The sequence below is a fragment of the Pelophylax lessonae genome, assembly GCF_965119305.1.
Source record: "Pelophylax lessonae genome assembly, chromosome: 6".
Classification (NCBI taxonomy): domain Eukaryota; kingdom Metazoa; phylum Chordata; class Amphibia; order Anura; family Ranidae; genus Pelophylax; species Pelophylax lessonae.
The window spans coordinates 297664968-297692360 of NC_138773.1; the positions used below are offsets into that span (position 1 = coordinate 297664968).

The 27393-nt window shown below is 43.4% G+C and overlaps 1 protein-coding gene across 2 annotated transcripts in view; it reads left to right on the forward strand.

Moving 5' to 3' along the window:
• The window catches only part of ACMSD (aminocarboxymuconate semialdehyde decarboxylase), a 73982-nt gene that overhangs the window by 12094 nt on the left and 34495 nt on the right, over window positions 1-27393 (forward strand). For both annotated transcript variants that reach the window (XM_082260948.1, XM_082260949.1), the window contains exons 2-3: window positions 2723-2767; window positions 19972-20068. In XM_082260948.1, the coding sequence (XP_082117074.1) occupies window positions 2723-2767; window positions 19972-20068 (142 nt within the window). The remainder of the gene's footprint in view (window positions 1-2722; window positions 2768-19971; window positions 20069-27393) is intronic.

The window sequence follows — 27393 nt, forward strand, 5'->3', positions numbered from 1 at the left end:
TTTTTAGGGATCTGGGGTCCATAAGACCCCAAATCCCTCCTTTGCACCTGAAGGCGTTCAAAATGCCAGGTTTGGCTGTTTTGAATACTGATATTTTTTTAAAGTCTGACGCCTTTATGGCTCCAGTAAACCGGAAGTGACGTTGTGACGTTGCTTCTGGGTTACTAGATCTGAGACCCGGCCAAAGTCGATTCCGGCTTTGTTTGGGTTTCCAGCCAGCCGGTGGATATACCGGCTGGTCGCTCGGGTCTCCCGGTGGGACAGGAGACCCGGGCAGAAGGCGGAGGGAGAGGGGGGGACCTCCCCTCCCGCTGCTTGTAATAACAGCCAAGTGGCTGCTTAGCCGCATCAGTTGTTATCATATAAAAGCTGACCGTCAGCTCTAAAAAACGGTACTGCAGCTGCACTCATCACTCCGGTAAAACCACATGAAGCAGAATGACGTACAGGTATGTGATTTTTGTGGCAAGTGGTTATCCACTTCCTATACGTCTCTGGACTTTCAGTGGTTATACTGGGATGATTCCTGCAGCTGCAGCCATTGTTAAGAGCCAGCGTTCTGCCAACAGCAAACTGAGTGGCTCACCAGCCGCTCAATTGCTATTATAAGCAGCGGGAGGGGATTACCCCTCTCCTGCCCCCTTCCGCGGCTCTCTCTGGCTTTCCCATCCCACCGAGAGACCCAAGCGACCAGCCGGCACGTCTGCCAACGGGCTAGACAGCCGAACAAAGCTGGGACTGGCTTTGATCGGCTGTTCGTAATAGTAACCCAGAAACAATGACATGACATCATTTCCGGTTTACTTGGAAACCATCATCACCATTTTTTGAAAATCAAAAGAATTCAGAAACACAATTTTAGCATTTTTTTAATGCCTTTGGTACAGAGGAGGGATTTGGGTTCTTATAGACCCCAAATCTCTCCATAAAGAGTACCCGTTACAGTACCTGTCATATCCCCCTGAGGAAGACACGAAGTCCCTGTGTCGTCACGCGTAGGGGAGGGGTACGAACGGAACACTGCACTCACCGAGCTACGGCAGGTGGATGCAGCGGATTAGAGGCGCCTTGTCTTCTTATCCGGATGCAGCGGATTAGGCTGACAGTTACCTCACTATACCACCACGATACATACTATTTATGCTGGATTGCTATTTACAGATTGGTGCACTTACAGCACCCTCAACGTGTGAGTAGTTTATGGCTTTTTTTTAATACATTTTAAGAAAGATTCCAGCACTATTGAGTTCTTTTCCTTTTTATGTACATCACTACCACTGTACACCAGAGAAAGTTATCCCTTGTAGAGGATCCCCACCTCGGGAGAATTGAAAATATCTGATCCTAGCCTAGGAAGGCATTTAATGTTTTATGGCCGAGCTTAACCGCAAGGTCACATGCATTGAGGTGAGAACCCAACCATAAGGGGGTACACATTTGGGGTGCAATTTTCACTGAGGCACCTGTTGAAGCAAATCGTCACTTTGGAGCATCCATCTGTGGCTCTAATTTGCATGTTTACAGCACTATTGTCCCTTTTGTAGAGTTTATTTATTGTGGCAGCACTTTATATTTATTTGGACTTTTCTTTACTATACATTATGGACTTTTGAGCACGGATATATTATATAACACAGTTGATAATTTTTTCACTGTTCTATTTATATATGTGAGATATATTGTATTATTTTATTACATTTATTGCGCAGCATTTTTTTAGAGGTATTGTCACATGCCTGTTACCTATGCCAAGTACCTGTCCATGCCACAAAGATGTTTATATTCCTTGTGACAGCAATATAAGTGCTAAACAAAAAAAAAAAGAAAAAAGCAACAGTGTAAATATAAAAATAATATTTATAATAATTTTAATAATTTTTTTTAATAATTTTTAATATTTTTTAAAAATGTAAAGTGCCCCCGTCCTAATGTGCTTGGGCACAAAAGTGAATACACACTTTCGCCCCGCACACACACAAACAGCGAGGTTTCACCGCAAATGTCAGATCATGGGCAGTAATTCTAGCACTAGACCTCCTCTGTAAATCTAAAGTGGTAACCTGTAAAGGTTTTAAAAGCGTCGCCTATGGATACTAAAATTTACGCCATTTGTCGGGCATGGAGAAACTGTGCACAGCAAGATTGCAAGGGCGTGCACAATTTTAAAGCGTGACACGTTTGGTATCTATTCACTTAGCATAACATCATCTTTTATATTTTACAAAAAAATAGGGTTGTGTGATGTGTCTTTTTAGAATTACAATTCAAAAAATGTGTATTTTTTCCCAACAAATTGCGTTTGAAACACCGCTTCACAAATACCATGTGACATAAAAATTGCAAAATCCATCAATATATTCTCTAGGGCCTCTGCTTTAAAAAATATATATAATGTTTTGGGTGTTCTAAGTAACTTTCTAGCAAAAAATACTGATACTGATTGTTACATGTGAACAAAAAGTGACAGAAAAGGCCGGACTGGAAGTATTTAAAGAAAACCTCAAATTTATGACATCTATATACTGGCCTGCATTGGACTAGATAACACCTCCTTCTCTTCTACAAAACAAGGGGGGGTGTTTTGTAGTCCATAGAAATAGCCGGGAAATGCACATACATTGACTGATCAGATCAAAGACTAATACAACCAAATTTTGGATGATCTACTCTATAGAATTGTACATCAATGTCATCAATGTACCTTCTTTCTTTATCTCTTCAGAAATACGGCTATGGTGGATGGATCCAGATGCAACATACCAGCAAGGTTGGTTCTATCTATTGAACTTATTCTGCCTGTTTAACTGCTTGCCGCCCACCCACAGTACATCCAGCTTCTTCCAGGTTCGGGGTGCGCGCATGCGTTGTCACTGGCTACAGCGTGATTTTGTCAGCAGGCCCTGCCCAATGATTTTGGCCATGACCTGCTGATCTGGGAAAAAAGAGGGGGTGGGAGGAGGGCCTAAAAAGGACCCTCTAACATTTGGACAGATATGTCCGGTACCCCCTCCTATCAGAAAAATTGCACAAAAGGACCCTACAGCTAATAAAGGACTTTAACAGTACCAGTAGATAAAAAATCTATCAAAATGTTTTATTGTACACATACAAAAAACATAACAAAGTACACACATTTATGTGCGCATTGTATTCCTACTTACTATGAGATAGATATATATAATTTTTATTTTTTTAATTTTTTTACTAGTAATGGCGGCGATCAGCGTCTTATAGTGGGACTGCAAAATTGCTGCGGACAAATTGGACACTTTTTGGGGACCAGTGACATTATTACAGTGATCACTGCTAAAAATATGCACTGTCACTGTACTAATGACACTGGCAGAGAAGGGGCTAACGTCAGGGGCGATCAAAGGGTTAAATATGTTCCTGGGGAGTGCTTGCTAACTGTGTGGGGGAGGTGCTTTTACTATGGGAAGACAGCGATCCGTGTTCCTGCTTTGTAGAAAAACAGGATCCATGCCTTCCCTTGTTACATAGGCAGACCGCCGTTCTGCCGGTCTCCTGAACGATTGCTGAGCGTCAGCAGTCATTGAGCCCGCCGGACCTGCTGATTGGCTCCTGCTGTGTCCAGCACAGTGGGGGCAGGTCTCTGGCGGCGTGCTCCAGACCCAGAAGTGCAGAACCACGTACAGGTACGTGATTCTGTGCAGAGGAGCCGCCCCACAGTAAGTGTACATGGGGCGGTCAGCAACAGGTTAATGAAGAAAAGATTACAGGGCTAATAAGTAATGGATGTATTTGGATTATTCTTAAAGAATAGAGTTAAGGGCAGCTTCACACCAGAACGCGTTGCAGAAAAGGCACATTCTGTGTGTGTTCTGGACACTACCTTTGTTAATGGCACCCCAAAAGCAGATTGCAAAGGGCACAAGATTGCATGGTACTGCAGTGGTGGTGCACTGCATTTTTCAAAAGTAGTGCATGCGCTATGTTTTGTGCATCGTGTGATTGGCATCCCATTCAAATGAATAGGCTACACAAATTCACTGTGGAGAAACACACAGAAATCGCACAGGAACACTGACCGCAACGATCCTGTGCAACTCTGGGGTGAAACTGTCCCCTAGTGTTTCTTTAATGGGTTAGTTCACCTTTCTATTAAATGACACAATAAAAACAAGAGGGAGCAAAGGCTAGTGCATTACCTGATAAAAAGTTTATTAAAACCAAGATAAGGCAAAGGGGTTGATTTAGTAAAGGGAAATAGACTGTCCACTTTGCAAGTGCAGTTGCACTCTGTAATAGCAGTTGCTCCAGAGCTTAAATGAGGTAAAGTTTCACTTCGCAGAAAATACCCAATCACATGCAAGGAAAATAAAAAAAACAGCATTCTTGCTTGCAAATGATTGGATGATGGAAGTCAGCAGAGCTTCCCCTCATTTACTAAGCTCTGAAGCAAATGCTCAACTGCACTTTGCAAAGTTCACTGTCTATTTGCCTTTAGTAAATCAACCCCATACAAAAAAATCAAAAAGCAAAAAGCTTGAAATAAAATGAAACCAGGAGCATCAAAGAAGCTAAAATAAACCCTGGGTGGTTGAGGGAACATTGTCAGCATTCCAACATTACAAAGAATGCAATAGGACATGTAAGAGTGCAATCAAAGTGGCAAAGATAAAACATGAAAGGCACATTGCCGAAGAGAGTAAAAAAAGAAAAAAAAAATTCTTTAAGTATATCAATACTTAGAAAGTAAGGCCAGAGCATATTGGCCCCATAAAGGATGATGAAGGGAATTTGGCTACAAAGGACAGAGAGAAGGCGAAGGTCCTGAATAAATTCTTCTTCTCAGTCTTCACAAAAGAAATGGGGGGACTCAATAACCTAGACTGTAATGTTAATGTTAATAACTCATCTTAGGAAGCACCCTCATGGTTAACATAAGACAGACTCAGAAATAGACTTAAAAAACGTAACATAAATAGGTCACCGGGACCAGATGGTTTACACCCGAGGATCCTTAAGGAACTCAGCCAGGTGATAGCCAGACCATTGTTCCTAATTTTTATGGACAGTCTACTGATGGGAATGGTACCTGCTGATTGGAGAAAAGCCAACGTGGTACTAATATTTAACCGGTTGCCGACCGCCGCACGACTATATACTGCGGCGGTCAGCCCCGGCCAGGCAGAGTGACGTATCGGTACGTCACTCGCCTGTCACTGACTTGCGAGCCTATCGCGGGCGGGCGCGCGCCCGCCGAGGCGCGCACCCGCCGCGGCTCGTTCACAGGCAAGTCAGTGCGTGTGACCGGCGGACTCGATGTCCGCCAGTCACACTGCGATCGCTCCTGTGAAGGGAGAAAGACAGAGCAGCTTGTGTAAACAAGCTGCCTGTCAGTTCTCCCTGTGTAAAAGTGAAGATCTGACCGTTCTACTATGTAGAACGGTGGATCTTTGCTTTTACACCAATAGGAATGTCCCTACACAGTTAGAAGCACGCCCCTAGGACACACTTAACCCCTCCCTGTCCAATAAAGTTAACCCCTTCCCTGCCAGTGTCATTTTTGCAGTAACAGTGCATATGTATAGCACTGATTACTGCAGTAATGTCACTGGTAACCCCAAAAGTGTCAAAAATGTCAGTCAAGGGTCCGATCTGTCCGCCGCAATGTCGCAGTACCGAAAAAAAAATCGCAGATCGCCGCCATTACGCGTTAAAAAAAAAACACCAAAAATGACAAAAATCTTTCCCTTTGTTAGTAAACGCGATAACTTTTGCGCAAACCAATCAAAATACGCTTTTTGCGATTTTTTTTACCAAACATAGGTAGCATAAAACAAATTGGCCGAAAAATGTTAAAAAATTTTGATTTTTACTTTTTTTTTTGGGGAATTTCATATAAAAAAATGTGAAAAATATTGTTATTTTTGCAAAATTTACGCTCTTTTTTTTGTTTATAGCGCGTGATCAAAAAATCGCACAGGTGATCAAATACCACCAAAAGAAAGCTCTGTTTGTGGGAAAAAAAGGACGTCAAATTCGTTTAGGTACAGCGTCGCACGACCGCGCAATTGTCCGTTAAAGTCACGCAGTAAAAAATCGCAAAAAAACCCCTGGTCCTTTAGCAGCCAAATCCTCCGGGGCTTAAGTGGTTAAAAAAGGGCAATTACAGGCTGGTTAGCCTAACATCAATAGTCTGTAAGATATTGGAGGGGATGATAAGGGACTGTATACAAGATTTAAGTAATGTAATCTGTATCATTAGTAGTAATCACTAATCAGCATGGATTCATGAAGAATCATTCTTGCCAGACCCAATCTATTAACCTTCTATGAAGAAGTGAGTTGCCATCTAGATAAAGGAAGGCCTGTGGATGTGGTGTATCTGGATTTTGCAAATGCATTTGACACCGTTCCCCACAAACGCTTACTGTACAAACTAAGGTACGTAGGTATGGACCATAGGGTGAGTACCTGGATTTAAAACTGGCTTCAGGGGCGAGTCCAGAGGGTGGTGATATATGGCGAGTACTCAGAATGGTCTGGTGTGGAAAGAGGGGTCCCACAAGGATCTGTCCTGGGACCAATCCTGTTTAATTTACTCATAAACAATGTAGAGGATGGGATAACCAGCACAATCTCAGTATTTGCGGATGATACAAAGCTAAGCAGGGCAATAACTTCTGCGCAGGATGTGGAAACCTTACAAAAAGACATGAACAAAAAAATGGGGTTTGCATCTACATGGCAAATTGAGGTTTTAATGTTGAAGAATGTAAAGTGATGCATTCGGGTGCCAAAAATATGAATGCAAGTTACTCACTAGGGGGAGAACCTCTTGGGGAATCTAGGATAGAAAAGGAACTGGGATTCCTTGTAGACAACAAGCTGAGCAATGGTATGCAATGCCAAGCCGCTGCAAGCAAAGCCAACAGAATACTGGCATGTATAACAAAGGGGATTCACTCCAGAAATAAAACAATAATTTTCCCACTCTACAAGACTCTGGTCCATCTTGAGTATACCATCCAGTTCTGGGTGCCAGTTCTCAGGAAGGATGTGCTGGAACTGGAGAGAGTCAAGAGAAGGGCAGGAAAGCTAATAAAGGGACTAGAGGATCTCAGCTATGAGGAAAGACTACAAGCATTGAACTTATTCTCTCTGGAGACGAGAAGCTTGAGAGGGGATATGATATCAATGTACAAATACCGTACTGGCGACCCTAGCATAAGGAACAAACTTTTCAGCAAAAGGGAATTTAAAAGACACGCGGCCATTCACTAAAATTACAAGAGAAGCGGTTTAAACCTTTAAATTGTGTAAAGGGTTCTTTACTGTCAGAGCGGTAGGGATGTGGAATTTTCTTCCACAAGCAGGGGTATCAGCAGGGAGCCTCAATAGTTTAAAAAAATATTAGATGAGGACCTTAATGACCACAACATACAGGGATATACGATGTACAGTACTATTGACATAAACACTTACACACACACTCATCATAGGTTGAACTGGATGGACTGGTGTCTTTTTCCAACCTCACTAACTCTGTAACTATGAAAAAGAAGAGAGCTTGCTCCTCAAAACACGTCAGTATGCAGGCTTGAGTGATGCCTAGGTCTCGGTGATACATTTTTTCGACCTTCCTGTTGCTTGGGTTATACACATTGGTAAATGACAGCCCACTCCCTCCCTCCTTCTCCATGCCCACTAACCGACTAAACACAATGGGGGGGGGGTATTACATGTAGATTGATGGAGGCTTCACCTCCCTTCTATTCTAAGACACAGGCTGGAGGGGCATAACTGTGACTGTAATGTAAAAATATTAACCGCGCTAAAGGAAAAAGTACAGTGAACAGCAGCAACTTCTAGTGTGACCAGTTTTTACAATAACTGTGACTGTAACTGGCAGAAATCCACCCACACCACATTATTGCCAAAATATAATAAAGATTTAATGTCAAATATATATTTGTATGACGATTTAAAACAGTTTATTGATATTAAATATTTATTTTTACTCTGCGTCCCAAAGGCTGTTCTTTTTTTTTTTTTTTGAACATGACCAGCAGCAGAGGACTAGAATCTCCTCCTGCTTATGTTTCCCTGCAGACAGGCTGGGAGAGAGCTGGGTCATGTGACAGAAATAGGAGGGACAATATAAATTAAACAGTGTGTGTTTAGTATAATAACTCAGAACATGTAGGTGCAGATAATACAATGAAATCCCCTTTATTTTAAACCTTCTTCTTCGGGTTTTGCGGCACTTCAGAAGTGACTGGAAGTCTTGTAAGGAAACTGATATGAGAAGAGCGTTCACGAAGCCAGGAGTTATTTTCACATATTTCCAGGGCGGTTCATAAGCACGTTCTGGCGGCGCTGACATTTAAGACCTGTATCATGAGAGGAGAGGCCGCATTAATCAAGTTCTGGAACAGAGATATCGAAGGAACGAGTTGCCACGGCAACCATGGTCAGCCTCTCCGTCATGTATGAATAAATATCCTCACGAGGACACTTGTGCCAGTTGCACGTCAATATTCAGCCCCTTCAGTCTTGTTTGGAAACTAATGAACTGTCTTAGCGCCGCTCACAAACATGGGGAGTTGATTCCCTTAATTAGAGCAGGTTTTGGAATACAGCGGTGACGAATGCAGTCGGCTGCTTCCTTCTCTGACTTTTAGAAAGCTCAGAATAAAAATGGATTTCGCTAAGGCTTGGTTCCCATCTACAAGTGCCGCCAAGCAAGGGTGCGTTCCTGCGCCTTGTGCATATGGCTTCCCCTTAATTTCAATGGGCTGCCCTTCGAGCGAGACACGTGGAAAAGAAGTCCCTGACTCTTTGGAAAAATCAGATGCATAAGGGTGTCATTAATGAACATGCAGATTTCAGTTACAATGGGTCTTGTTACATCTACAAAAGATATCCCCTAGATTGTGTATGTTGGGGTGCTTGGAACTGTTGTCTGGGCCAGGTAAAGGAGACCTGGGTCATTTCCTTTGATCCATCCGCCCCCTCCCCTGTGACCACTTGAGAGCTCCCCTCTGGCCCCCCACCCCTCTTAACTCCTCCTAATCCCCCTTGGTTAGGACACTGCGTACCATGGTTCTATTCTATGACTTCTTCATCACTGCTGAGCCTTGTAGAGGTATAGATATAGTAGTCATAGGAAGGCACCAGCTGGAGGCATCTGACACTCCCAGAAGTGTCGAAAATCAAATAGACTAACAGAAGCTGTAGTTCTGGTACAGAGGGGAGGTAGAACACACAGGCGGCCAGAGAGCTCAGTTAACCACTTAAGCCCCGGAAGGTTTTACCCCCTTCCTGACCAGGGGGTATTTTGCGATTCGGCACTGCGTGACTTTAACGGACAATTGCGCGGTCGTGCGACGCTGTATCTAAACAAATTTGGCGTCCTTTTTTTCCCACAAACAGAGCTTTCTTTTGGTGGTATTTGATCACCTGTGCGATTTTTTTGATCATGCGCTATAAACAAAAAAAGAGCGTAAATTTTGCAAAAATAGCAATATTTTTCACATTTTTTTATATGAAATTCCCCCCCCAAAAAAATGTAAAAATCTAAATTTTTTAAAATTTTCGGCCAATTTGTTTTATGCTACATATGTTTGGTAAAAAAAAAATCGCAAAAAGCGTATTTTGATTGGTTTGCACAAAAGTTATCGCGTTTACTAACAAACGGAAAGATTTTTGTCATTTTTGTTGTTTTTTTTTCTTAACGCGTAATGGCGGCGGTCTGCGATTTTTTTGCGGTACTCCGACATTGCGGCGGACAGATCAGACCCTTGACTGACATTTTTGACACTTTTGGGGTTACCAGTGACATTTCTACAGTAATCAGTGCTATACATATGCACTGTTACTGTAAAAATACACTGGCAGTGAAGGGGTTAACTTTTTTTTAAAGGGAGGGGCTATGTGTGTCCCTAGGGGCGTGCTTTCTACTGTGATTGGCTGTGGCTTCAGATGTATGAACAGTGATCAATGGTTCTACATAGTAGAACCGTATGATCATCCTTCATACACAGGGGAGAATGACAGGCAGCTTGTTTACACAAGCCGCCTGACTTTCTCCCTCTCCCCCGACGATCGCAGAGTGACCGGCGGACATCGGGTCCGCCGGTCACACGCGCGGGGGGGTCCACGAGCACGCGGGAGCGGGCCTCTGGCGGCGCGCGCTCGCTCCCTAGACCCTCACAGGCTAGCGACGTAGACTTACGTCGCTTTGCCTGTGAGGGGCTGACCGCCGACGTAGATAGTCGTGCGGCGGTCGGCAAGTGGTTAAGGATCTCTACTCTTATAGGGCGCCATTTTTTGGATTATTTTTTTCCCCATGACTGGGCCGCTTTAAAGCAGAACTAAACTCTCTCTCCACAAATAAACGCCCTCTAAACAAATCAACATTGAGTATTTATAATCCTTATGATGCTAGTATTAATAAAAAGGTAGGAAAGTCCATTTCCTATAAGTAGTTTTAACCACTTCAGCTCGGAAAAATTTACCCCCACCCCTTCGTGACCAGACAATTTTTTTTGCGACACTTTAACTGGCCATTGCATAGTCGTGTGATGCTGTACCCATCACCGTTTTTTGAGTTTCTTTTTGCACTATAAACAAAAACAAAAAAAAAATTACAATTTTGAAAAAATATATATATATGTATTTTTTTTTAAATTCCGCTATAAAACATATCCAATAAAAAAATCTTTAAAATTAAATTTTTTCCTCAATTTAGGCCAATAAGTATTCTGCTACATGTTTTTGGTAAAAAAAAAAAAAAAAAATCCCAATAAGCGTATATTGATTGGTTTGAGCAAAAGTTTTAGAGCCTACAAACTGTAGGATATATATATATTTTTTAATTATTTATATTTTTTTTAATAATAATGGCGGCGATCAGCAACTTATAGCAGGACTGCAATATTGCAGCAGACAAATTGGACACTAACTGACACTTTTGACACTTTTTGGGGACCAATGACACTAATACAGTGATCAGAGCTAAAAATATGCACTGTCACTGTACTAAGGACACTGGCTGGGAAAGGGTTAACATCAGGGGCAATCAAAGGGTTAACTGTGTGCCTAGCCTGTGTTTGGTTACTGTGGGGGAGGTGCTTTTACTATGGAAAGGCATTAATCCATCTTCCTGCTTTACAGGAACACAGGATCCATGCCTTCCCTACTGACAGAACGGCAACCTGCCTTGTTTTCATAGGCAGATCACCGTTCTGCCTCTGTGCTGAGCAATCGGTGGGTGCCGGTGGATATCAAGTCCAGGGTACCCACCGCTGGGCTCCCGCTGTGTTTGACCACAGCGAGAGTGGGTCGCTGGCGGCGCACATGCGCCCCAACCCCGGAAGTGTCAGATCATGTACTAGGTGCGTGATCTGGTGCAGAGCAGCTGTCCTGCCGCAGTATATCTATGGCGGGCGGTCGTAAAGTGGTTAAACTTATTTTTTTTTTTTTAACATTTCTTCAGTTACTTCCTGGTTTTCATGCCTAGGCAAATGATATCACGCATCCCAGGAGTCTTCAGTAGAGGAGGAGGAGCTTTCTCAACTAAGCACATCCTCCTGTATGCTTGCCTGAGCTAAGGGCAGAAGGATTCCAGGAAGTAAACGCTACATGAATCATCTGCCCTTACTCAAGATGGCCGCAGCTGGAAATGCTAGAGGACAGTTTTTTCAAAGTGATTTCTCTGCAAAATAAAGCATAGAGACACGGATGGATGGGGGAGTTTGCTTTAAATATTAAAAATTCATTAAATAGCAGTTTTTAGTTTGTGCTGCTCATATGCAGTGTAGTTCCGCTTTAATAAGCGCTAAATTGGCTGGATGGAAGAGATCGCCTTCCATTTACAGATATATCATGGATTTTCCCTTCATCTTTTCATTGAATATTGCAGTAAATCTAGGTCAGAGAGCGCTCTATAAATAGAGCCGGGGCTTTGCTTTGATTGCACCGTGTTAAAATGCCGAGCTTTTTTCAGCTTCATCGACGGGTTTGTGGCCTTCTGACCTCCGCGGAATGCCTGGCGCGTTCTCCCATCTAAACCCAATAAACTGCAGGCTCTCCGCCTGATTAAATTTTCATCTCGGACACGGCACCATCAACCAAGGTTATAAAAGCAGCGGCGTTCTATACCTGGAATCGGGAGAAATAAAATACTGAGGGTTATTTAACCACTTGCTGACCAGCCGCCGTAAATCTGGTCGGCAGGTTCCCACAAAAACAACGTATCCGTACGCCGCTTCGTGGGAGCGATCGTGCGCCCAATCGCCAGAGGGGAAGCTGATCTGCAGAACCGGCGCCTGCGATTGCCACTGGGCACCCGCGATCGCTCCCCGCGGAGACAGAATGGCGGTCTGATGTTGTAAACACAGCAGACCACTGTTCTGTCAGCAATCAACACAGAGCTCCTCTGTTCCTCCTATTTAGGATCACAGGTCCCTGTGTTCATTCCATAAGCCCATCCCCCCAATGCCGTGACAAGGTGCCCAAGATGGGAGAATGCGCCAGGCATTCCGCGGAGGTCAGAAGGCCACAAACCCTTCGATGAAGCTGAAAAAAGCTCGGCATTTTAACACGGTGCAATCAAAGTGCCCAGCACAAAGATGCCAAACTGCGCCCACCCTTCCCTTAGGGTTAGGGCCAAGGTGCCCCCCCATCCCTGCAATAAACTACTGCGTCCAGGACAGCCGTTCCTCCTGCCCACCCCTTGTCCCAGCCCTGCATCCCCCCACAGTTAGAAAACACCCCCTAGGGACACATTTAACCCTTTGATAGCCCCTGGTGTTAACCCCTTCCCTGCCAGTGTCATTAGTACAGTAACAGTACATATTTTTAGCACTGATTACTGTAGTAATGTCACTGATACCCCCAAGAGTGTCAAAAATGTCAGTTAGGGGTTTGATCTGTCTGCCGCAATGTCGCAGTCCCCCTAAAAATTGCTGATTGCCGCCATTACTAGTAAAAAATAAATAAATAATAATGACATAAATCTTTCCCCTAGTTTGTAGATGCGATAACTTTTGCGCAAACCAATCAAAATACGCTTATTGGGGTTTTTTTTACCAAAAATATGTAGCAGAATACAAATTGGCCTAAAATTATGAAAAAATAAATAAATTATTGGGAATGTTATATAGCAGAAAGTAAAAAATATTGTTTTTTTTTTTTCAGAATTGTCGCATTTTCTTGTTTATAGCGTAAAAAATAAAAATCGCACAGGTGATGGAATACCATCAAAAGAAAGCGCTATTTGTGGGGAAAAAAGGGACATCAATCTTATTTAGGTACAGTGTCCCACGACCGCAAAATTGTCTGTTAAAATAACGCAGTGCCGAATCGCAACATATGGCCTGGTCATTAAGGGGGTAAATCTTCCAGTCCAGAAGTGGTTAAAGGAGCAGCTCCAACTATACACACATAAGAAGATTTTTACTTTCAAAGACAATCCAGACCATAAGGAGGGTGACAACAATTTTCCCTGCTGCAGATTTTGTGTCCCTGTCTTGACCACACCACCTTACTGGGGAACCGGGGGTACCTATTAGAAACAAAAATTGAAGGACCCTTTTAACCACTTAAGCCCCGGAAGATTTCCCCTTCCTGACCAGGGCCTATTTTGCGATTTGGCACTGCGTGATTTTAACGGACAATTGCGCGGTCATGTGATGCTGTACCTAAACGAATTTGACGTCCTTTTTTTCCCACAAACAGAGCTTTCTTTTAGTGGTATTTGATCACCTGTGCGATTTTTTGATCATGCGCTATAAACAAAAAAAGAGCGTCAATTTTGCAAAAATAACAATATTTTTCACATTTTTTTTATATGAAATTCCCCCCCAAAAAAATGTAAAAATCAAAATTTTTTAACATTTTCGGCCAATTTGTTTTATGCTACATATGTTTGGTAAAAAAAAATCGCAAAAAGCGTATTTTGATTGGTTTGCGCAAAAGTTATCGCGTTTACTAACAAAGGGAAAGATTTTTGTCATTTTTATTGTTTTTTTTTTTAACGAGTAATGGCGGCGATCTGCGATCTTTTTTTTTTTTTGCGGGACTGCGACATTGCGGCAGACAGATCGGACCCTTGACTGACAAGCGCGGGGGGGATCCATGACCGCGCGGGAGCGCGCCTCCGGCGGTGCGCGCTCGCTCCCTAGAGCCTCACAGGCTAGCGACGTAGACCTACGTCGCTTTGCCTGTGAGGGGCTGACTGCAGACGTAAATAGTCATGTGGCGGTCGGCAAGCGGTTAAAGCTGAGCTAAACTCTTGTAACCAACATTAACTATTTTAATCCTTAGTGATTGTAAAGCTTTCATTTTTTTTTTTTCATTAAAATAATAAACATGTTATCCTTACCTGCTCTGTGCAATGGTTTATCACAGAGTGGCCTGGATCCTCCCCTTTTAGGTCCTCCGCCAGCACTCCTGGCTCCTCCCTCCTGTCGAGTGCCCCCACAGCAAGCAGCGTGCTATGGGGCACCCGAGCCAAGCTGCTGCTCTGTGCGTCCATTCAGATACTGAAGACCCGCTCCCTCTCTCTCCTGATTGGCTCACTGGCTGTGATTGACAGCAGCGGGAGCCAATGGCCAATGAGGAATGCAAGTCCCCAGAGAGGCAAGGCTCTCATGGACATCGCTGGATCAAGAGGGGGCTTAGGTAACTATTAGGGGGGCTGTTGCAACGCAGAAGGTTTTTTACCTTCATGCATAGAATGCACCAAAGTAAAAAGAACTTGTGCCTTTACAACCATTTTATGCTTACTGGCATTAGTAAATAGATATAAGGAAATAATAGATTTACTTTTTCTGAACTTTTTTTTTACATTTCTTCTGTAACTTTCTGGTCTCTTGCCTAGGCCAAAATTATGTCATACACCCCAGGAGTCTTCATGCAGGCACACCCTCCTGCCTGCGTGCCTGAGCTAGGGGCAGATTGATTCCAGGAAGAGAATGTTACATGAATCATATTGCCCAAGATGGCCGCAGCTAGAAATGCTAGGCGGTGTGCTTCAAAGTGATTTCTTTAAAAAACAGTCATTGCAAGAAGCCTTATGTATCTTCAGCTCTATGGTCAAAATGCAGTATGATTTATTGAAACACCTCAATGAGAAAGCTATACCACATTTTGGCCACTAGATGGATTTAAAGATGCAGGCAATAATCTCCTTAACCTCCCTGGCGGTATGATTCTTTTGGATTTTAGGTGCTGAAAGCGGTACCATTATTTTGCATGTAATTCTTGTGAATGAGCCAAACCAACTGTATACATTTATTATATATATTATATTATATATATATATATATATATATATATATATATATATATATATATATATGTATACATATATTATGTATACATATATTATATATATATATATATACACGTGTATATATATATATATATATATATATATATATATATATATATATATATATATATACATATATATATAATGTATACAGTTGGTTTGGGCTGCTCATTCACAAGAATTACGTATATATATATATATATATACATATATTTACATACAAAGTACAGTAAAACTGCAGGAAAGGGCACTGGGGGGCAATGTAATGTGATTTTATTTTATTTTGAATGGTATCAGTGTGTTTGGTGTGTTTTACATTTGAATTTGCCGCCGGTTCCACCCCCCGGCGGATGTCACGTCGCCGGAGACGGAAGCCGGGGCTCACAGACGATCGGGAGGAAGCTCCGCCGCCACACACCGCCATTCGTCGCTGGATCCCGGAGAAAAGGTAAGTAAAACCTCTTCCAGGATCCAGCGATCTTCCTAGCGGTACCCCGAGTGTGGCTCGGGGTTACCGCTTTTGGCTCTAAAATCTAACCCCGAGTCACACTCAGGAATTCCGCTAGGAAGGTTAAAAAATGACAGGACATTTCATTCAGAGTGCATGAATTCCTCTGACGTTCATGCAATAAATGTTCTATGAATAGACCCCTGAGGCTGGGTTCACACCGGTGCGATCACAGACATCGCATGTGATTCATACCACATTGCTGTGCACATCACAAGCGATGTGTGTGCAATGTGAATTCAGCCATACAAACTGGCTAAAATCGCATTGCATTCGCAGCAAAATGGTGAATGACCCTTTTTTGGTCCGCTCTGGAATCGGATTGCATGGATGTTCACACCAAATGCGATTCGATTCCTCTACCAATTTATAGTTTGCGCTGCGATCTGTGAACTGATTTGGGGGTTTCTTTAACTTTATATTGACACCCCCAGTGATTCGTAGATGTCAGTGTGAACCTTTGTGCGATTCAGGTGAAATGTGGGAACCCGCAATGGAATGGCAGGGTTTCCCGGATCGCATCATTGTGAACCGGATCCTACTGTTTGAATAACACCCATGCGATCCGATTCCTGTACCATTTCATTTGCACTGAAATCTGCAAACCGATTTGGGGGTTTCATTAACTCTTCATTGACACCCCCAGTGGTTTGCCGATGTCAGCGTGAACCAATGTGTGATTCAGGTGTAATGTGGAAACCCACACTGGAATCGCAGCGTTTCCCGGATCGTACCAGTGTGAACCAGGACCCATGGCTGGCCGAAGACATTGTGCTGCCTGGGTCCAAGAATAAAATGCTGCACCCCCAAATAAAGAGAAAAAAAAATCACCCCCATTAAAAGGCCCCCCCACAGCTTTCAAAATGAGTTGGGCCAAAATGCTCCCCGTACCCCCCACACCCATAAGCTGTGCAATACTTCAGCAGCATAGGCTGTGGGTTCTGCCTTTTCTCCATGTCCATTATGCCTGGTAGTTGAACATTACAAAAAAAGCTGACAGTTCCGGTCAGAGCCGCTGTACTAAGGATCTGATGTTAGTACAGCAATTAGGCCCCCCCCCCCACGCCAGAACACTTAGATCAGCCCTCTCCGCCATTGGCTGGGAGCGCTGATTGGGAGACGGTCAGCTGCTGGTTTTTACCAGCATGCTCGTCCGACAGAAGCCAACCAAACTGTCAGACAGGGTGCCATACTTACGAGCCGATTGTCGGACGGTTTTTATTGAACCGGCTGATGTCGCCCGACATTTAGCTCCTGTGTACAGGGCTTTATTCTGAAGCGCCCAAGGCAACGGCCTCTACTGCCGACCCCTTGGCCCAGCCCTATCTGCTGCCTGCCACTTGAACTAGTGATGGGACAAGGTGATCTAGAGCCCAGGGCGAAAATGACAAATTGTGCCCCCCCCCCCCCCCCCCAAGATGTATGAGCATTATGTGCCACCAAAAATCCCCTCCCTCTCAAAAAAGAAATTGAGCACTAATCTGCATACTTAGCTCAAATTGTATCATTCCACATATGCTCCCACCCCCCCCCCCCCCAGGAAAATTCCTCCTTCCTAGCACAAATCCTCTACCCCTCAAATGTCCCTTTTCGAGCACCCACCTCAATCCCTCCCCCCTCCTCCCCCAATCACCCCTACTAGCACAAATCCCCCTCCCCAAAAAATTTCCTCTCCTAGCACAAATCTCCCCCACACCCCCGCCATAATACCCTTTCCAGCACTTACCCCCAAATCCCCCATCCTAGCACAAAACCTCCCCAAAATTCTTACCTCCTGCCGCACCCCAAATTCCCCCTCCCAACACAAATCCGCTCCCCCCAATCTCCATGTAGTGCCCCGAAATCTCACATGATACCACAGTGCCCAGGGCAGCCGTCCCTCCTGCCCAACCCTTGTCCCGGCCATGACTTGAACTACGTGAAAACATAAACCACAATGACAATTAATTCTGGTAAGCTCTCCCCCTCCTAGCCAACAGGTTAAAGGTCAAACACTCCCATTGCAAGTATGATTTCCATTTTCAGCTTGGCAATAACAGAATTCATGCAATAAGGCTGGCGGAACTGAAAAGCGATTTTGTGACTTGTAAAGGAATGTGTAAAAAATATTTTTATGTAGAAATAAGTAATTATTATACTGTATAACAAGCTTCCTACTGAATTTCTAAAAAAGAAAAAAACAAAAGCTGCTCAAACACTTTCTCCTAGAGATAGTTGATATTTTTCTCTAGAAGGTGATCTTCCTCCACAACACATCACAGATAAAGAAACATCTCAACTCTCATGAAGTATGTAAAAAGCAGATGCTGCGCCAGTTTGTGTAATCTGATTTCCTGCTGTTAGCCGCATGCTTTGAATCCTCCCACATCAAATATGTATGAATGAATTTCTTTTCATAAATCACAGTCTCAGGAAAATCCTGCTGCCAATCAACATACCTCAAGGAAAGGACATGTACTATACAGTATCTCACAAAAGTGAGTACACCCCTCACATTTTTGTAAATATTTTATTCTATCTTTTCATGTGACAACACTGAAGAAATGACACTTTGCTACAATGTAAAGTAGTGAGTGTACAGCTTGTATAACAGTGTAAATTTGCTGTCACCTCAAAATAACTCAGCACACAGCAATTATCGCCTAAACTTCTGGCAAAAAAAGTGAGTACACCCGCAAATTGTCCAAATTGTGCCCAATTAGCCATTTTACCTCCCCGATCTCATGTGACTCGTTAGTGTTACAAGGTCTCAGGTGTAAATGAGGAGCAGGTGTGTTAAATTTGGTGTTATCGCTCTCACTCTCTTATACTGGTCACTGGAAGTTCAACATGGCACCTCATAGCAAAAAAAAAATCTGAGGATCAGAAAAAAAAAACAAATTGTTGCTCTACATAAAGATGGCCTAGGCTATAAGAAGATTGCCAAGACCCTGAAACTCAGCTGCAGCATGGTGGCCAAGACCATACAGCAGTTTAACAAGACAGGTTCCACTCAGAACAGGCCTCGCCATGGTCGACCAAAGAACTTGAGTGCACATGTTTAGCGTCATATCCAGAGGCTGTCTTTGGGAAACAGACGTATGAGTGGTGCCAGCATTGCTATAGAAGTTAAAGGGGTGGGGGGTCAGCCTGTCGGTGCTCAGACCATACGCCGCACACTGCATCAAATTGGTCTGCATGGCTGTCGTCCCAGAAGTAAACCTCTTCTAAAGATGATGCACAAGAAAGCCCACAAACAGTTTGCTGAAGACAAGCAGACTAAGGACATAGATTACTGGAACCATGTCCTGTGGTCTGATGAGACCAAGATAAACTTATTTGGTTCAGATGGTGTCAAGCGTGTGTGGCCGCAACCAGGTGAGGAGTACAAAGACAAGTGTGCCTTACCTACAGTCAAGCATTGTGATGGTAGTGTCCTAGTCTTGGTCTGCATAAGTGCTGCCAGCACTGGGGAGCTACATTTCATTGAGGGAACCATGAATGTCAACATGTACTGTGACATACTGAAGCAGAGCATGATCCCCTCCCTTCAGAGCCTGGGCCACAGCAGGGCCATCTTACCAAATGGGCACCGACCCAGCCCCAGCCATGCATTAGTCCAGATTCCTGTGTGCTGAACTTAGCAGGTGGCAAGCGCCTATTGGCCCTGCGCTTCTGTCAGGCCACTTGGACCGTGGAGGGGGAGCCCACAACTGCAGGAATGTCTGTCCGCCTCCACGGGAACAGGAACACACAGGACAGTCGAGTCTGACTCCCGTCCGTGTGTGTGTTCACTGGAGCCAGCCGCCGAACTTGGAAGATGTCATTAGCCTGGCAATGAATGTCTATGCAAGTCGCTCCAGGTCGCCCCGAAGTAGTACAGGACCCTTTTTCTAAGTCGGAGCGACTTGTGTCGCTCCTATTAGAACGGTTCCTGTACCACACAATGGACCGCGACGGTGCACGACTTGTCAGGCTGACCAAGTCATACTAGTGCGAACCAGCAATAATACTAAACACCATGTTCCAAACAGGTAAAAAAAAAAAAAGGCATAAATAAATGAATCAGAATTATTTTTTTTACTAACCCAATGTCAATACACAGAAATACGATTGGTTGGTTTGCTTTGGGTTCCTGGAGCATCATCATTGATCTTTGCATAATCTTTTTTTTCAGGATGAGGCAAGAATGATGAAGGATGGTAATGTTTTCCGGGTGGTTGAGTCCAACTGCTGGAATCCTGAAGTGAGAATAAAAGAGATGGACCAGTCAGGTAGATGAAGTCTACATATTTGTACCAACTGGTCTGCAATTGGCCTACAATGTAATTGCCTTGTTGGTTCATCAAGCTTCAATTAAAAAAAATGTATTTGATAGTAAGCCGGGTTAATTTGGTAGATGATACTTTGTATGTCTCTTCTACCAAAAAATCTCTTTCCATTTCTCCTAGCAATTATTTCTTTACACTGTCTGTGGTGCATACATATAGTACTCTCTTGGCCCATATAAGAGCCTGAAATGGGGAGCTGAGTGCTGAAATATTGCAACTCTAACGCATATCCATGTGTAGCTCTACCCCCTAAGGAGCAGCCATGAAATAGTTGGTTCTTTCCCATGGTTAGTGCAGAGGCAACCAGGCACACAACAACAGTTCACTCATTCTGGCTTAATAATCAGTCTAGGGCAGCCTTTTTCAACCAGGGTGCACAGGTACCCTGGTGTGCCTTGAGGTTTCTTGAGGAGTGCCTCAGCAAAATGCCCCAAAAATTTCCCAAAAACTGTATACAAGGGAGCAGGTGGATGAAGCCTGCCTTTTAGTTACATAAAGTCGCAGGTTTTCATTGTGCACCATTATGACCCTCTAGCTGCCGACCTGCTAACAACCAATGGCATCATCAGTTGATAAGGAGGATGCCAGTCGCCTGCATAGCACGCTTGTTTGACCCTCCCCTTCCTCTCTCCATAAGTTTTGGGGTCACATTAGCGGAGTGATGGAGTAGTTTTGGGGTCACATTAGCGGAGTGATGGAGAAAAACTGATGAAGAAGAGAAACATTGGAATACTAGTCCATACAAACTTGTACCTCTAACGTTGGGCATCCTACGTGTGTATGTTGCTGCATTATGTAAAACTATTTCCATAATTTTAAAGGGTTCCTCAAGACTGTCAAAAATTTTAAAGGGTGCCTCGAGACTGTCCATAATTTGGGGGGTGTGTCTCGACTGAAAAAAGAATAAGAAACACTGGTCTAGGGGATTATTTATTTGGAATTTATTGCTGAAGAGTAACAAGGGAGAGTGAAGGGGGTGTGAGATACTCCAAAATGCTTAACACAGCTTGTAGAGGACAGTTCTCTGTCAGCAGTAGCAGTACAAGGACAAATTGGCTAGTACAGTCTAATGATGCACAGCTGAAGACCATGCAGCAGTAGGCAGCAACTTTGTTATAGACTTGGACAATGTATTGGTGCACAGCTGAAGACCATGCAGGTTAATGAAGCATTCAGACTATACTCAAGACGTCTTGGCTCGTAGTCAGTCTATAAGTGCAGTCCCCATCAGAAATTCAGCATCCAGTCCAGTAGTGCCTCAGAGGCAATCAGCCCCCTGAAGCTCACAGATCAAATCCCATACTGGGAAAGACAATCTACCGGAGACTCCAGCCTTTTTAACAGATACCCATCAACCATCTGAACACGCCTCCCCAGGGATTGGACAGACCCTACTTGCTTTGATAGCGGCCTTCAGTTTGTCTGCATTGTTGGGTCTGGTGTCTCTCATCTTCTTCTTGACAATACCCCACAGATTCTCTATGGGGTTTAGGTCAGATGAGTTTGCTGGCCAATCAAGCACAGTGATACCATCATTAAACTAGGTATTGGTACATTTGGCAGTGTGGACAGGTGCCAAGTCCTGCTGGAAAATGAAATCAGCATCTCCATAAAGCTGATCAGCAGAGGCAAGCATGAAGTACTATAGAATTTCCTGGTAGAGGGCTGCACTGACTTTGGACTTGATAAGACACAGTGGACCAACACCAGCAGATGACATGGCTCCCCAAATTATTACTGACTGTGGAAAATTTTGCATTTCATTTGGAAATCAAGGTTTCAGAGTCTGGAGGAAGAGTTTAGAGGCACAGAATCCAAGTTGCATAAGGCCCAGTGTGAAGTTTTCACAGTCGGTGAGGATTTGGGGAGTCATGGCATCTGCTGGTGTTGGTCCACTGTTTCATTAAGTCCAAAGTCAGAGCAGCCCTCTACCAGGAAATTCTACAGCACTTCATGCTTCCCTCTGCTGACCAGCTTTATGGAGATACTGATTTCATTCTTCAGCAGGACTTGGCACTGCCCACACTGCCAAAACTACCAATACCTGGTTTAATGATCATGGCATTACTGTGCTTGATTCGCCAGCAAACTTTCCTGACCTAAACCCGATAGAGAATCTGTGGGGTATTGTCAAGAGGAAGATGAGAGACACCAGACCCAACAATGCAGATGAGCTGAAAGCTGCTTTTAAAGCAACCTGGGCTTCCATAACACCTCAGCAGTGCCACAGGCTGATCGCCTCCATGCCACGCCACATTGATGCAGTAATTCATGCAAAAAAAGCCCCGACCAAGTATTGAGTGCATACTATACTGTACATGGACATACTTTTCAGTAAGCCAACATCTCTGTATTACAAATCCTTTTTTTTATTATTATTATATATTATATATAATATATTGGTCTTATGTAATATTCAAATTTTCTGAAAAAACTGAATTTTAGGGTGTCACTAGCTGTAAGCCTTAATTATCAAAATTAAAAGAAGGAAATGCTTGAAATATATCACTCTGCGTGTAACACATCTATATAAAATATGAGTTTCACTTTATGAATTGAATTACTGAAATAAATAAACTTTTTGATGATATTATAATTTTATGAGATGCACCTGTATATGACCTGGGACTTCTTTGTGTCATTGGGGTTTTATTAATAACCAACCCGGCTACACTAGATTGAGTTAATACAAATACAATGTCGGTTCTTGATGTGTGTATGTCTGTTTCCATGAGCGGTAATACACCATTAAAGTCCACCAGCACCTTTATGTTGACTGTTTTTCAGTCAATCATTTTTTTTCTATGTCAGTTTTGAGATGTGAGGTTGAGCAAATCCTTTCTTCGAATCCATGGCATTATTTGCTCAGCTCTGGAAAGCAGAAGAGTGTTACCATGGGAGTTTTTTTCTTTTTTTTCCATACATGTTTTATTTTTTTCTGCCTATGGTTCTTCAATTTATTTTAACCACTTGCCGACCGCCGTACGACTATATACGGCGGCGGTCAGCCCCTCACAGGCAAAGTGACGTACCGGTACGTCACTAGCCTGTGAGCCAATAGGGAGCGAGCGCACGCCGCCGGAGGCGCGCTCCCTTCCCCGCTCATTCCCTAAGCAGCCCGCGCGTGTGACCGGCGGACCCGATGTCCGCCGGTCACTCGCAATCGTCGGATACAGCGGGAGAAAGGCAGGCGGCTAATGTAAACAAAACCGCCTGTCTTTCTCCCCTGTGTAACAGCACGGATCATACGGTCCTGCTATATAGGACCGTTGATCTCTGCTGTTACACACACAGCCACATCCAATCACAGTTAGAAGCACGCCCCTAGGGACACACTTAACCCCTCCCTCTCCAATAAAGTTATCCCCTTCCCTCCCAGTGTCATTTTTACAGTAACAGTGCATATTTATAGCACTGATTACTGTAGTAATGTCACTGGTATCCCCAAAAGTGTCAAAAATGTCAGTCAAGGGTCTGATCTGTCCGCCGCAATGTCGCAGTCCCACAAAAAAAAAAATCGCAGATCGCCGTTATTACTCGTTAAAAAAAAAAAAACAATAACAATGACAAAAATCTTTCCCTTAGTTAGTAAACGCAATAACTTTTGCGCAAACCAATCAAAATACGCTTTTTGCTATTTTTTTTTTACCATACATATGTAGCAGAAAACAAATTGGCCTAAAATGTTAAAAAAGTTTGATTTTTACATTTTTTTGGGGGGGAATTTCATGTTAAAAAATGTGAAAAATATTGTTATTTTTGCTAAATTGTCGCTGTTTTTTTGTTTATAGCGCATGATCAAAGAATTGCAGAGGTGATCAAATACCACCAAAAGAAAGCTCTGTTTATGGGAAAAAAAGGACATCAATTTCATTTGGGTACAGCGTCGCACGACCGCGCAATTGTCCATTAAAGTCACGCAGTGCCGAATCGCAAAATAGGCCCTGGTCAGGAAGGGGGTAAAATCTTCCGGGGCTTAAGTGGTTAAAACAGTGGAATGTGGCTTCAAATATTTATTTGAAAAATAAAGATTTGATATACATATTCTCAGCATAAAGAAAAATAGGGACTTTCTAGGGTGCCACCCGAGGACATATATTTTTATATATTTCTTGAATGTCCTTGGGTGGCATCCTAGAAAGTCCCTTGTTCTTTTTCTGGTGTAATTATTTGATTGTGTGGAAAGATGGCATACCAAGGATTTACAGTCATCCTCCTTCCCAACTTTCTTTTTTATAAAATGTTGCTTTAACAATGTATAAACAAATGTAAAAATTGAAGTAAAGTACACAACACATGCACGCAGCATACACAATGTTATATGAATAAAGCCGGCACACGAAAAAGCTTCTTCCAAGTAAAATTCTTTATTCCAGCATGGATAGCAGTGACAACATGACAAATGCTGAAGCGTTTCGGCTTTACTCCTTCATCATAGCAGCATACACAGTTCAGGGCAGCACAGCAGGGCATTATGTAGACTCTTTCCTTTGCTAATTTATAGCAGACATCTTAAAGCATTTGTTACCCCAAAACTTCCTATTCCTGATATGTGCCTGCTGTACCGTGTACTTGTATGAGAAAGTATCCTGTTCTCTTTGTATTGCTTCCTTTGTGTGAAATCTCTGGTGTTCCTGCCAGTCCCCTCTGCTTTCCTATTAAAAACTGACCACACTAAGCAGGAGAGCACACCGTGATCAGTTCTCTAGCTATGCTGGGAACTCACTGTGCTCTTCTCCACTGATCAGACTTCTCCTGAGACGCCCCCACTGCACAGCTATTCACTGGAAAGCTCAGTGTGCTGCTGTTTCTTCTCCCCCTGCTCTTATGCAGCTGAGAACAGAGGGAATGTGATCGCTTATAAAAAAAAGGGGGGGGGGGTATTTATGTTTTTTTATATCTACTGTATAAAATATGTTTTGCCTTTCATTTCTATTTTAAGTTGAATGGGTTATTTTACTAGGTGATCGTTTACAAACACTTTAAGTTGGCCGTGCACTACACAATCTGATTGTACAATCTCTGTACAATCTCCTTTAGATCTACCATATTTATGTAATATGAGGACACACTTAAATAATGCATTTAATTTGTATCAGGTCAGACAGGCACTTACATTACATAGTCTATGGTAAATCAGATTGTATTGTGTATGGTCAGCCTTACTTGCTGCAGAGTCTTCATGTCTGACCCCTGAGCTACATACTATATGCATGTCAGTGTACTCATATCTACCAAGAGTGGCCAGCATTTTTTTGTATTTCAACTGACTGGCTCTGCTCATTGCTGGTCTATAAATATAATTTACCAATGAGGGACACAGAAAGACATTTTGGCTATACTGCCACCTACTGGAGGAGTGGACACTGGCACAAAAAAAAAAAAAGAAGACCAGCCCAGGGTAATTCCTCCTACTACCAGCATGCCTCAGTACTTTGCTGGTGTCCTAGGAGGATGCATGTATTTTCCTCAGCTCTGCAGTGTTAAAATCTAACTTATTTCTTTGCTAGCATGGTTTCCTTCTTTGATTTTTTTTTCTTAAATCAAGACTCTTCTCTACATTGCTGCTGGAGCTTTGTCTCTTCAATTAAAGCTTTCTTGCATGGCCATCCCTGGCATGGTTCCTGGACTCAGCTGAAATTGATATTACAAGGATAGAATATAAAGTGACCTTGTGTGCTCCATAATGGGGGGCTTTCCAGAATCTGTTATTGTAAAAGTTATCTGCAGAGCCCTTTCTAGATCCAGAGCCACTGGAATTATCTCAGCATTTGTGCTGTACCCTATACTAATACTCTACTAGTGTGTAGTAGCGAGGGAAACAGTCCCCGATGCAGAGACCAGGTTGGTCAGGACAAGAGGGATAAAAAAGCGGGTGTCACGCCTATTTCCACGTTTTCTACAGACACAACATCTTCTTTGGGGTGTCTTTGGGTAGAGGTACCAGGAAGCTTTGGGTAGAGGTACCAGGAAAGACATCCGGAAAATGCCTCTCATGTGCCGGCTCTCTGCATCTGGATTGTGAATTTGGTCCACAGCACCTTCTGGATACAGAAGGGCTGTGATGATCGACTCCTGGAATTTTAGAAAGGATCCACTTCATCCTGACACTTTCTATAGCACATAAGCGTTCAGCAGAGCCAATTGGAATAAGTATGCAGACATTTTTTTTTTTGTACCAGCGTCTGGCCTTACGGGCAATTAAGTACGGCGCCATCATCTGGTCGGTAAAGTCCACCCCTCCCATGTTAAAGCCTCAAATACCTTTTTTAACTAAAAATACCCTTATAATACCAATCCATCGCCCTTTACAGAACCGCTATTCTCATACTTACAAGGTGTACAGTATTGGATTTTAGTCAAAATCTTACTTTTAGAAACGCTGTCTGTGCGTGGCCATCTTAGACGTGGGCATCTGAAGCTGCAGTGTAATCTGCTGTGTCCTTCTTCCTGATTCCAGGGAGTGTTCTGGGACTTCTTCCTGATTCCAGCCTCATGGGAGTGATGACAAACAGCTCCCAGAATGCAATGCAAAGGCGGAAGTGATGTCGGTGGCCATGGCCACAGAGGGGGGAGAAGGAGGAAGTACAATCAAAAATGCCCTGAAAATAAGGTAAGGGACCCCCGAAAAAAAAATTGAAAATGCCCAATTGTTGATCAGCATAGTGAGCACTCCAGAAGTCACTAAAGTTGCAAAATAGGCCGGAACTCCGCTTTAAAGTTGTATTCGTGGGCACAGAGGGGCTTCTCAATAACACCAGCCGTCGTTGCAATTTGGACAGTCGTATCTGCCTGAGTGGAGGACAGAACTAAATCATTCCGTGTGTCCCTCCACTTCACTGCAAGCAATTTATTACACTTCAAGCAGGCTCTCTCCCCCTGTCTAAGTCAGGAATCTACAAGCCGTTGGGGGAAGCCCCGGCGATTATTTCGCACGGTGCCACATGCGCCAATTCCAAAATCAAAAAGGTGACAAAAAGTGACACGTTTGTGTAATAATCGTCCATGTAGAAATGGTACACCTTTCCGAATAAGTGTGACACCAAGTTCCAAACAATTTTGCCACTGCTCCCGTATGTAGTCTGGGCAGTTGGGAGGCTCCACATTGCTATCTTTTCCCCTGTAAATCTGAAAATACATGTATAGCCTGTTGCCCTGTCACAGAGCCTATAAATCTTGACCCCCATATCTGGCATGCTTGCCAGGGAGAAACTGTTTGAAAACAAGGCTGCTGAAAATTTTGTGGAGCCGGTCATATCCAGGGTCAC